This window comes from Chiloscyllium plagiosum, unplaced genomic scaffold (genome assembly GCF_037043375.1).
Source record: "Chiloscyllium plagiosum isolate Xiang-an unplaced genomic scaffold, Cpla_swu_hap1 HiC_scaffold_1, whole genome shotgun sequence".
Taxonomy (NCBI): Eukaryota; Metazoa; Chordata; class Chondrichthyes; order Orectolobiformes; family Hemiscylliidae; genus Chiloscyllium; species Chiloscyllium plagiosum.
Window position 1 is genome coordinate 93,040,528 of NW_028270139.1, and position 13,040 is coordinate 93,053,567.

Below are 13,040 nucleotides of genomic sequence, written 5' to 3' on the forward strand. Positions count from 1 at the left end.
AATCTCTCCCCTCTCAACCTAAACCTATGCCCTCTAGTTCTGGACTCCGTAAATCAAGGGAAAAGACGTGGTGTGCTAGCCCTATCCATGCCCCTCATGATTTTACAAACCTCTATAAGGTCACCCCTCAGCCTCTGACACTCCAGGGAAAATAGCCTCAGCATATTCAACCTCTCCCTATAGCTCAAGCCCTCCAACGCTGGCAACATCTTTTAAGTCTTTTCCAAACTCTTTCAAGTTTCATAACATCCTTCCGAGAGGAGGGAGACCAGAATTGCACACAATATCCAAAAAGTGGGCTGACCAATGTCCTGCAGCATGACCTCCTAACTCCTGTACTCAATACTCTGACCAATAAATGAGGAGAAAATGAGGACTGCAGATGCTAGAGATCCGAGTCAAAAAGCTGGAAAAGCACGGTCAGTCGAGCTGCATCAGAAGAGCAGGAGAGTCAATGCTTCAAGAATAAGCTCTTAATCAGGAATGGGAGGACAGGAACAGGCTGAGACGATGGCTCGAATGGGGCAGTCAGGGTTGTGGATTTTGGTAAGAGGTAGAACAGGGTAGTGCAGGGTTCCCAGGCTATGAAGTTGGAGGCTGTTTGTTGGAGATCCCCCAAGGTGATGTTGTTGTGGATGGTCTAAGAAATGGTAGTTTGGTGATGGGAGGGGAGGACGTGGTCAAGGGGGCAGTAGGAGGAGGTATCCATGAGTTGGCACCTGGCTTCAGCGATTTAGAGGTTGATGCGCCAAACTACCACTGCGCACCAACCCTCCCCAGCACCCTGTCTGCTGGTTTGATGGTGAGGTTGGGTTGGAGTGAAGGTTATGGAGAACTGTGCATTGTGACAGTGAGACATTGGACTGGGTGAGAGGGGTGGACAGGTTGAGGCAGCCAATGTCACCGTGAAGGGATTGAGGGCAGGTAACAGTCCATCACGGTGTCCAAGTGGATGGAGTATGTTGGAGGCAGGAGAAAGGGTCCTTGGAGGATGGGTGGGAGTCCTGATGGAAAAAGCAAGCACTGAGGTGGCGGAAGAAAAGTGCAATGTTGCAATGCATGTTGAATTCATTAATCCGGAAGCGAAGTGGGATGAAGGTGAGGCCTTTACTGAGGACTGATTGTTCATCCTCAGCGAGGGGGGAGGTCTGGGGGTAGGGGATGGTAAAAATACAGCAGGGCGGGGAGCTTGTGGGGCTGGAGTTGGGAGTGGGGGCAGAGACAGAGACAGTCTCTGGAGTGAGTGTGATTATGGTATTGTGGGTGATGTCACCAATGGAAGTGACGCCCACAGTGGGGGTCGGGGCAGAGGCGGTGCATTCAGTGACATCTGAAGGAGTGGAAGTGACATTCCATGTGATGTTCATGATGTCTTTGGCGATGGCTGCGTGTTAGTCAGAGAGAGTGGAAATGATGTGCTGGGTAGCGCATGCGGTGGTTTCAGCAGTGGTTGTGGAGGCGGTTGTCTTGACAGCGATCGTGGAGGCGGTATTGTCAGTGGTAGCTGTGGTCTGGCAGGGGCAGAAGTGACAGCATTGTTTGCTGTAGTGGTGGTGGCTGGAACAGCCACGTGGCTAACGGCATTCGAGCGCTAGCAGAAGCCGGGAGAAGGTTCCGAAATGATAGAGGAATCCTGGGCTTGGAGGTAAGTACATGTAAGTTTGGTGTACTTATCTTCCTTGATGTCCAAAATGCTGGAGAAAAAGCATTTGATGAGTGTATGCATCCTTCTCAGGATCAAGGATAGCAGAGGTCCTTTGCAGGTGTGGGACAGTGTGATCCTGAGCTGTGGCAGGGCTGACTGCAGGGACAGTAGGTGGCAGCGTATGGCTGTGAGCGTGAAGTGGAGGATCCAGAGGGAGAACTGTTTCTAGACACTCTGGATTTTCTGTACATAGTGGTTGTCCTGGCCAGGTCAAAATTGTAATGATCTGAATGTAGTTTGGAGTCAGTTCGATAGGCAGGTGCTGAGGAAGGAGATGTAGCTGTGGTAGCAGGTCTGCTTCAGATGTGGCTGAAGAGCTCGAGAGCAGAGGAGTCAACCTGAGATGTGCAGTGCAAGACTCACTGAGATCCTTGTAGAAGGAGGAGGAGAACTTCAAGGTGGTTATAATAAGCAATTAGGAAAAAGTGAGGACTGCAAATGCTGGAGATCAGAGTCAAACGTGGATGGAGAGTAGCATGGATCTTACATCTGCTCGAGATTGTAGGCTTACTTCCAGATTTCTTAGTTATTACATCCCTGCAGTGTAAGATTTTTACTTTGATTAATTTTTGATTCTTTTATAGTCAAAAATAAAAAACAGCGTGCAGTTTTTTGTAAGGATAATCCAAAGAGATTTTACAAATACATTAAGAGCAAGCGTGCAACTATACAGGAAGTAGGGCCCCTTAAAGATCGAAGAGGTCACCATGTGTTGAACCTCATGATATAGGGGAGATATACAATAAATATTTTGTACCAGTTTTTACTGTTCAGAAAGAAATGGAATCTAGATAATGTAGGAAAATAAATATTGATGTTTTGAAAACAGTTCACATTACAGAAGAGGAAATACTGGATGTCTTAGAAAATATAAAAGATAGATAAATCCCCAGGGCTGCATCTAGCATATCCCAGGAAGTAGAGAGAAGTTAGGGAAGAAATTGTGGGGCCCCTTGCAGAAATATTCATATCATCTATAACGACAGGCAAGGTGCTGAATGATTGAGTGCAGCCATGTGTCTTTGTTTAAAAAGGAACGTAAGAAGCAGCCTGGGAATTATAGACTTGAGAGTCTGACTTTGGTGATGAGCAAGCTGTTGGAAGCGATATTTGAAAAATAGGATTTACATGCATTTGGAGAGACAATGAGATGATTAGGGATAGTCAGCATGGTTTTGTGCATGGGAAAAGGTGTCTCAAACTTGATTAATTTTTCTTGAGAAAATAAAGGTTATTGATGAGAACAGAGTGGTAGTCTTCATTTACTTGTACTTTAGTAAAGTCTTTGACAAGGTTCCGAATAGTAGACTAATTAGTAAAGTTAGATCACAAGATTGACTTAACAGCAGTGATGGTCAAAGGTTGTTTTTCAGAATGGAGGCCTTTTACTGCAGGGATTGGTGTTGGGTCCACTTTTGTCTGTCAATTATATAAATTATTTAGATGAGAACATAGAAGGCATGGTTAGTAACTTCATGGCTGACACCAAAATTGGCGGTATAGTTGACAGCGAAGGTTATTGAAGATTACAAAGATCTTGATCAATGGCCTCCAGATTGAGTTTAATTTGGATAAATATGAGGTATTGTGTTTGGTGAAACAATGATAGGACTTATACAATTAAAATAGGGTCTTGGTAGTGTTGTTGAACAGAGACACCTAGGGGTTTAGGTTAATAATTCACATATAGACAGGATAGTTAAGGCGGCATGTAAGCATGCTTGACTTCATTGCTCAGACCTTTGAGTATAGACATCATGTTGAGGTTGTACAGGACTTTGAGGCCTCTTCTGGAATACTGTTTTCAGTTCTGGTCACCGTTTTAGGAATGATATTAAGATGGAAAGTGTTCAGAAGAGATTTACCAGGAGGTTAGAGAAGTTGAGTTATAAGCAGAGGCTGGATAGTCCAGGATTTCTTTCACTGGAGTGAATTAATTTGAGCAGTGACCTTACAGAAGTTTATAAAATCATAAGGGGTATAGATGATTGGTAGGTGTCTTTTCCCTAGGGTAGGGAATTTCAACACTAGAGGGCATTGTTTTAAAGGTGAGAGAGGAAAGATTTTTAAAAAGAAGAGGGACTTTTAAAAAAAATATATACACAGAATGGACCATGTGTGGAATAAACCTCCAGTGGAAGCGGTGGATGCAAGTACAGTTACAACATTTAAAAGACATTTGGATTAGTACATGAATAGGAAACATTTGGAGGGAGGTGGGCCAAACATGGGCAAGTGGGGCTAGTTTAGTTAGGGATGACTGTCAGTATGGACTCGTTGGTTCAAAGGGTCTGTTTTCATGATGTATGACTGAAAAACAATTATATGTACAACATTATTAATGGATGACAACCTATAGTAACATCCAAGAAAGAGAGGCATACTGTATAAAACAATAGCTAGTACAATTAGCGATATCAAGATGATTTAGGATTAGATTTATTGATGTGCTTATTTTCAGAAAAAACACTTTTTGCTCAGATTTCAACTCTGATTCACTTCAGTGTATCTGCCAAGAGTCAGTGTGATTAGTTTTTAAAGAAAAGACATTGAGCGAAGTATCACTTCTGAGAAGTAATTACCTTCATTTGATCTGTTTTAATGCATTTTTGGAACTAATACATCTTAAGAATGTCCCCATATCTTCAGTTAATGACATCAAACTTTCAAGCATCAAAACATCAAAAATCAATTTAATTTATATATCAACTATTAGGGCTAACATAACAATGTATAAGTTTCATTGTTTATGCCATTTATTCTGGATGTTAGTTTTCATATACTGAACATACTGAACATACAAGATCACTGTGTGAAAGGAAAAACGACAATCATAAATTGTTCCAAAAAACCTTTTATTTACTAGAAAGACAAAAACACCGAAATAGGTCCAAATTATCCTATAAAATGTTTCAAAATGGGGTAAAAATTTCAATAATTAAAATATTTGATATATTTAAAATTACAAAGGATACAATTAACCAATCTTTTAACCCCAGAGATTTTCTTTTTCTTAAAAAAACATTGCTTGCACAGTAAGGTGCTAATAGAAGTTAGCCCTTAAGCCCTGGAAGTTTTAGAAATTACAGTCACATAGCAAATATAGTTTCATTGTGAAAAGTGTACTTTGGTAGAAGAAAACTATAGGACACCTGAGGTAGTAGAAACTGGAATAAAACAGCAGTAGACGTTATTTACAATTTAAGAAGTACCAAATAACATAATAAGAACAGCACAAATAATTACATTACATTTTCAGTCCAGCTCTGATCCAAAGAATATTACATCACATATGCATAAAATAAAAAATTACACAAAATACATCACAATTATCAGCAAGCTGAGGGCAATGCAAACAACCCCAATTAAAATGCAACTTGATAATAAAAAGCATCAGCTTATTAAACAAGCAGATGCTGAGATCTACAAAGTAATACTGATTAGCCAAGGTTCATCAGTTTAATGCTTTTGTCAGAAAGTGAAATTTGACAAAAACATTTCCAGTATAAATGGCAAGAGTGCATCATTTAAAGCTCAAGGAAAAACACTTGTTCAAAAAAAAACTTATTGACATGAAAAGGACCACAAAATGTGATTCCACGTTGTCAATAAATTAAGGAGTCACTGCTATGAAGTACGCTACAAACATCTCTGTACATCTTTAACTCTTCAAGCAATAACAGCACCTTTTAACCAATGAGGAATGTGATACAATATTAAAACATTCTTTAAAAAAATTAACACCTAATTTGAGGGTTCACATTATAACAGTTTTCCAAAAAAACTGAACATGGGGACAGAAACCCCATTTTCATGTATATTAATTTGACATTTTAATTTACTAGACTTGCCACAGTTAGAGTGGAAATAACAAATATTAAAAACCTGTAAAGACAAGCAGATTTATTGCTGGAAGAGTTAAAATTCCCAAACTAAAATGTCTAAAAGGATGTAAGCTTTTACAGTTAACCAATTCACAAAACACAAAGTACTAAGATTTAACCAAATAAAGTCAAAGCAAATATTGTTTTCCTTCAGTATTAACAAGTATGAATCTGAAATCTAGACTTGGCATATGAATAGGTCAGTCAATTTGTCTTGTCACTTAAAAAATATATATTAGTTGGTGCAAATTTTTTTTGCTCATTTGCTTCAATCCAATGTTGTATATCACATATAGCAACATGCATGTCCTTTCAAAAAAAACTGGTCTCAACATGAAAATATTACATTCTAATACCATAAATCAGGAAGAGAGTTTAACCTAAAGTTCACATTTCAGGAATAGTCATTAAAGTAATGTCTAATTTAAACTTAAATTCCCCTCTCAATTTAAAGAGGCAGAGGTGATGTGAACACTAATAAATCTATCAGTCTTGCATGTAATTTTGAAACATGCTTGTATTTCAAGTAAATGTTTCTCAGAATATTTATTAAGTCACATCTATCCAAATTGGTGACTGTAGGTTACTGCTCAAAAAATGAAACAATGTGTTCTAGGAAATATGGTAAGTGAGTTAAACCTTTTGCTGAAGGAAAACTGCAAACGAAGCTTTGAATATAACATTTTTGCTGTTCTATTTGTTTTGTTAAAAGGTAAAGACAATAAGACTTTCTCACAAAGATTCCAGAATTTTACAGCAGCAAACAAAAGTAAAATTCAACTGAATAAAAATATTTGTGTATTAAAATTGAATAGAAGGCTTCAAAAGACAGTAGCACAAATGAAACCACAGCCGGTGCTTTCTGGCATGGTTGCTGCTCAACGTTAGTAAACCAGAACTGAGGGACAGATTTAAACAGCAGGCACTACCCTACAAGTCTTGTAACAGGCACAGTAATGGTGTCATACTGGAAATGTAAAGGTAATCTGTTCAGCATTTTAAAAGAAATAGTACATATTTCAAACTTTAAAAAAGTATTCATTAACTTTGTAACTCAGAACAACTGAATTATAGCAAAAGTTTTACAAATACATTTTGAAAATAGGTTTCGCAATTTACCCTTCCCTGAACATTAAAACAATTTAAGCCATTAAGTGGATACACAAAATTCCTTTCAATTACAATAGCTACTAAAATGACCCGTTCTTTGAAAGTGGACAAAAATACAGCAGGCATCTTTGTAGTAAGTTGTCCAATCAACTTGGATGATGTTCTAACTTCACTGTTTTCCACAGTAAAAATCTTATAATCAAGTACTTAAAGTGGACCATTGAACATGTTAAAAGAGTACAGCTTCCGCGTCATTGGTTTTCCCAGTGCAATTAGTCAAGAAAAAAAAAGTCAACTAAACCAGCACAAAAGATCAAGGAATCTTAAATGAAAATAGAGTTTCCATAACCTTTTGAGGTAATTTATAAAACAATGCTGGAAGTCAGCCTGGTCTGCAAAATTAACCATCCATGTTGGCTCAATTAATTACTGCAGCAAGTTTCTGCATTTTATGCTCACTTTTGCCCTTAAAATGAAGCTCTCTTTTGGTGCAAGGGCACTCATGGGTATCTTCATAAAGTTTTAAACCTTAGAAATATTTAATTTACTAAAAAGCTCACCTAAGTATACCAAATGTAAACTGGTTTTGTATAGTTGTTAAAAGTCATTTTCAGTGATTGAAAATCAATTTACTCAAAGATTGTGAATTTTTTTGATAAACCCATTTTCAGCTGTATTAATAAAACTCCAGAATATCACAAGGATTTTTTTTGAAATGCATTTTTTTCTGAAGAACTTGGCCCAATTGTGCTGCTTATACAAATAAACAGAGTGGAAACTTTGGAAAACTAGCGCAATTTTCACACATTTTGCCAACTGTATCCAAAGTGGAACATGAACCCCCAAAACATCTCCGTATTAAATCCAGAGAACACTTTTTCAGAATCATTTCTTAAATATGAATTATGAGAAGACGGGGGGGGGGGAGAGAGAGAGAGAATCTGGTGCTTTCAATATATCCTTACACTTTACGTTAGACTGGAACCAGTGGCAGTTTAAAAACTGCAAAAACTCAAAGGAGCCCCTCTGCCACTAGTATTTGCTGAAAAAGTGCACTGACAGAAGAACGTCCTTTCAAACTGCCCCATACCTTGTAACTGGAAGACCCAAGAGTATTTCAGGGCACTAGTGACAAATCAAGAAGGCACAACCTTTACATGCAAGAACAAGACATTTTCGTACTATTTTGCCTACATGTTGACAATCGTTTACTGAGACACAGGCTCCTTTTGGCCTTTGCTGTTTTTATTTTAAACCCTAGGCCAGTTCTCCCATTTATACGGCTCTACAGTGCACTGCATGACAACACCTGGGCATTTTCTTTGTTTCAGTAGTTTTGCCTTGCACAGCTTTTATTGTAATTGTATCCATTACCACGTTCGGAAGACTGGATGTTTCAGAAGCTCTCTTGATGGGGGTCTGTCCTGGGGCTGAAGCTCCAGGCAGCGGAGAGCCACGTCACGCAATGCAGGGGTTAAATGGTTTGGAATTGTCGGGGCACTTGTTGCACTGGCAATCTATTGAATTTTGAGGACATATACAATATTTAGAAATTGTTGCCAGTAGCATTACTCAAAATAATTTGAAATTGACGGATCGTCAGTTTCCTTAACATCTTTTGCAAATGTATTAATATTAATGTACCAAAATCAGTACTGAACTATAATTGCCAGCAAGATTTAAGAATCTTGAAAAGCATAATTCTCAATTTCAGCATTTTTTAAAGCTTGTCAACAATGTTTTACACAGTGTAAATTGTCAGAGAGAAGCACATATTGTGGGTATGTAACAACAGCTTGATGTATTAACAATTTTCATACTTAAAACATACTATTGCAACATGCGTACAGTCTCTAATGCATAAAATCTTTCATTATTTCATAAAATCCCTACAGTGCAGACAGAGGATGTTTGGCCCAACAAGTCTGCACCAACCCTTTGAAGAGCATCCCACCCTAAAGCCGTAACGCCACATTTACAATGGTTAACCCATCTAGTCATCACATCCCTGGACACTATGGGCTAATTTTGCCTGGCCAATCAACCTAACCTACACATCTTTGGACTGTGGGAGGAAACCAGAGAACATGGAACTCCACACAGTCCCCAGAAGCTGGAATCAAACCTAGGTCCCTGGTGCTGTAGGCAGCAATGATAACCACTGTACCACCATGCCAAATGCCTAGAAAACTTTCCATAAATTTACCAACCTTAAATATTAGGGCAAGATGATTAGAATGCTTCTCTGCATTCCAAGGAGGTTTGGCACAGGCCATCTCTATAATAACGCAACCAACACTCCACACATCACAGCTTCTGCCATATTGTTGGCCTCGTAGCACCTGGAAAAAAATAATTAGAATCAATGTGCAATTTGATTAGCTGTACCAGGGCGGACTTCTATAAGCATCTAAAGAAAAGGATTAGGAAAGCTGAACATGAAAAACTTTTATCACAAAGAATTCATAACACTGCATTCTTGATGAAGGAAGAATGAGTTGCTAATCTTCAACTCAAATTATATGCTTGAAACAAATTCTAATCACTTACAATGTATGGTATGGGATACTGCAGAACATGTTTACACCTGGAATTCCCATTCCAATTCAATTATTTTTGTATTTGGTGGTTTTGCAAACTATTAGAAATTATTTGCAGGCATTTTCTTTCAGAAATTACAATCTGCCCAGGGAACAAGTGGTATAAGGCAGAAGCACATTCAGGATAGATCAAGGGTGAAAAGAAAGATATATGAAATATGGAGGGTATGTCCATCTGCTAAATCAAAAACAATTTGACCTTCAAATAAAGACACATTCCACAATTTTCCAAAACTTAAAATATGCAAAGGGTCCCGCAATGTCATCTTGGAATCTGTAAAAATGGATGATTTTGGGAGAAAGCATTTACCACTTGTGCAAGAAAGGTTGCTGGATGCAAGCCTTGTGCTTTGTCCAAATCGATACAGGTTACTGTTATATTTAAACAGTTCCTGTATGCAAGGTCAAATTCTAATATCCAGTTTCGATAGATTACTAATGTGAATTAGATTAGATTAGATTACTTAGATTACTTACAGTGTGGAAACAGGCCCTTCGGCCCAACAAGTCCACACCGACCCGCCGAAGTGCAACCCATCCATACCCCTACATTTACCCCTTACCTAACACTACGGGCAATTTAGCATGGCCAATTCACCTGACCTGCACATCTTTGGACTGTGGGAGGAAACCGGAGCACCCGGAGGAAACCCACGCAGACACGGGGAGAACGTGCAAACTCCACAGACAGTCGCCTGAGGCGGGAATTGAACCTGGGTCTCTGGCGCTGTGAGGCAGCAGTGCTAACCACTGTGCCACTGTGCTGCCCTATGACTGGCGATAAACAGCAAAAAGTACTACAATGAATATAACGTACAATTAAAAGTTTACAACACGTAAACTTACTTCAGGTGCCATGAATGCAATAGTGCCCAACAGCTGCCCTTGAAATTCACCTGCCCCTGTCCCTTTAGATGCCAACCTGGCTGCAGCTCCAAAATCTGCTATTCTCAGTCGTTGTCCTGTACTGTCTATTAGCAAATTGGCACCTACAAAACCAAATACTGAAAGTTAGTATAGTAACCAGGAAAGGGAGCAAATATGTTTCCCTAGTTACAACGCCAAACATTTTCTTTGAATGCAACATACACATTCCAAACAGACCCAATTCCTTGGCAACTGCAGGGAGACATGTATTCTTAAAGTGCAAGCATATTGTTGGATATTGGTTTGTACTCTTTTAAAGGCTTCTATTTCAAAAGGTTAATAAAAAGATCATGGCCCTACTCTACTGTGACAGTACCACAAAGCATGGTTGCTCACAGCAGGACCTTCACTCAAGTCATCTATTTGTCTTTTAGCCTATTGTATTTAGCTATGTCCAAGGCATTATTACCTTTGATATCCCGGTGGATAATTTGGTTCTCATGGAGATAAGCTAGGCCACGCAGCAGCTGCTCATTGTAATTAATAATAACTTGTTCTTTGAAAGCGCCATACTTGTTCAACAAATGGGAAACAGATCCACCTAAAAATAAAATGTTACATAAGATTCTGAAACATATCTCCGTTTGTTTAATCGCAAAATTGAAGTATTACATTAAGTCTAGCTAGGTGAAAATATCCAGAAAATTCCACCAGGAGTTACAGAATTTCCTGCCGTTAAAAGACCTAGACATTCCTTCCAAGTTATATAAAAATATTTGTAACTTATTCATGAAGCATAGTAAAATAATGGACTCAAGATTATAGAAACAGAATGATGGGAGGCCATTCAGTCCACCTCTTTGAAAGTCATCCAATCAGTCCACCTCAGGGCACCTACAGTGCCCTTAGCACAATATTACATTTTCCTTTTCCGAATATTAACCTATTTTGTAAATTGAATGAGTTTCCAACAGCTTTTCAGACACTACATTCCAATCACAGAAGCTCACTACATACAAAAATTCTGCATGTCATTGTTGGTTGTTTGTCAAGTACATTACTCCAGCAGGAGTCATCAGATGAGCAACAAAATGACAACCCCAGGTCAGATTTTATTTTAAAGCCTTATGCCTTTAAACTTATTTTTGTTGCCTTTGAAAACTTAAACAGGAATCAGATAACACAGATCAACACACCATGATCCGTTTTACAATGCATTCTGGATTTATGGAACAAAAATACAAATTCAACATTACAAACAATTGCAAACAATTCAGACATAGAAAACTGGACTTTTTGCTTTGATTCTTTCCAAATGGAAGCACAATAGCAATGTTCCAAAGGTAGCAGTTAGAATCTTGCCAGCTAGGAAAATAAAACTACAGATAATATGATGACTTAAAAAAAAAAAACCGGTTGTTCTTACCCGCCATCCATTCAACAAATAGATTGTAGTTACTCTTCTCACAGGTAGCACCTAACATCCGAATTATATTTGGATGGTTAAGGCGGCTCATCATCCGGATTTCCTCGCGCAAGGTTTGTACCACTTCTTCTTGCTCAGTAGATGTGTTCCTGACGTAGGTCACCTGTTTGCAAAGTTAGAAAAATAAATTTCCAATCCTGAAGTGACAAAATTAAATTGTTTAGTCGTACATTACAACAATGACGACAACTTAAAATGCTTCAATGGCTGGCATAAAAAGCAGTATATGAATGTAAGCACACACTTGATCAACCAGACACATCTGAGTTACTGGGAGAAAGTGAGGACTGCAGATGCAGGAGATCAGAGTCGAGGGGATGTGGTGCTGTAAAAGCACAGCAGCTCAGGTAGCATCTGAGGAGCAGAAGAATTGACATTTCAGGCAAGAGCCCTTTCCTGATGAAGCAGGCTTTTGCTAGAAATGTGGATTCTCCTGCTCCTCGCATGCTGCCTGACCTGCTTTGCTCTTCTAGCACCACACTCTCAACATCTGAGTTACTGTATTGGCACCCAATGAAACAAGCAAAATCTAAAGGAAGTCTTAAAAATCTCATCAGATATTTTCTCTACATTGTATTAAGGAAGACCTATTGTGAAATGCATTCTTTATTTGGAGAGGTTGGTCGTACAACCACAATTATCAGCGCCAATGAGCACTCAACTAATAGCACTGAAGAAAGTTGCTTCAATGAATGCAATGTCAAAGAGAAACAGAGGTTTGGAGAGAAGGGAACTTAAGTGTAGATACTGAAATTCCTTCAAGAGCAAAAGGAAAAGTTTTGGCTAATGAGCAAACTGTCACTATTCACTCACAAAACCTCTACATACAGAAACCAAAAAAAAACTACACAAATTGGTGGTAGATAAAGAGTATCAAGATATTTCAGTCTGTTCAAAACAAATAAAGTCATGGTCATGTACTCATCAGAAAGATCCAGCAAAACAATTCTACATAATAGATATGAATATTGTTCCAAAAGGAATACAAGTGACATTGAGGCAATCTTCAAAATAGTAGCTTGGTAAGTCACAAGTAGAACAAACTGAATAAGAAAGCAAAATACTGGAAATGCCAAGATTAATCAAACTGTTAGAAACACTAAGCAGGTCAGGCAGCATCTAAAAAGGGATAAACAGTTAAAATATTAAGTAGATGCTCTTTGATCAGAATTGAAATAAGTTTGTGTAACACGTTTGATAGGTGTACACAGGTAGGAAACAAAGTGAAACTTTTGTGATAAAGAAAGGAAGGAGACATTAAAAAAAAAGGGACAAAAGGAACATTATTACAAGGCAAATAAAAAAATTTTGGTAGTGGGAGAACAAAGACTTCTCATGGAGCTGCAAAAAGGGAAAAGGAGAAGCATGACTAGCTGCTGCTCTCTGAA

At 38.5% G+C, this 13,040-nt stretch overlaps 1 protein-coding gene across 2 annotated transcripts in view; it reads right to left on the minus strand.

Annotated features, from left to right (window-relative positions):
* Positions 1-4,541: 4,541 nt before the first annotated feature.
* The window catches only part of map3k1 (mitogen-activated protein kinase kinase kinase 1, E3 ubiquitin protein ligase), a 130,343-nt gene continuing 121,844 nt past the window's right edge, over positions 4,542-13,040 (minus strand). For both annotated transcript variants that reach the window (XM_043689029.2, XM_087988960.1), the window contains exons 16-20: positions 11,593-11,755; positions 10,636-10,767; positions 10,146-10,288; positions 8,910-9,041; positions 4,542-8,216 (exon numbers count right to left, since the gene is read on the minus strand). In XM_043689029.2, the coding sequence (XP_043544964.1) occupies positions 8,070-8,216; positions 8,910-9,041; positions 10,146-10,288; positions 10,636-10,767; positions 11,593-11,755 (717 nt within the window). In that variant the 3' untranslated portion in view covers positions 4,542-8,069. The remainder of the gene's footprint in view (positions 8,217-8,909; positions 9,042-10,145; positions 10,289-10,635; positions 10,768-11,592; positions 11,756-13,040) is intronic.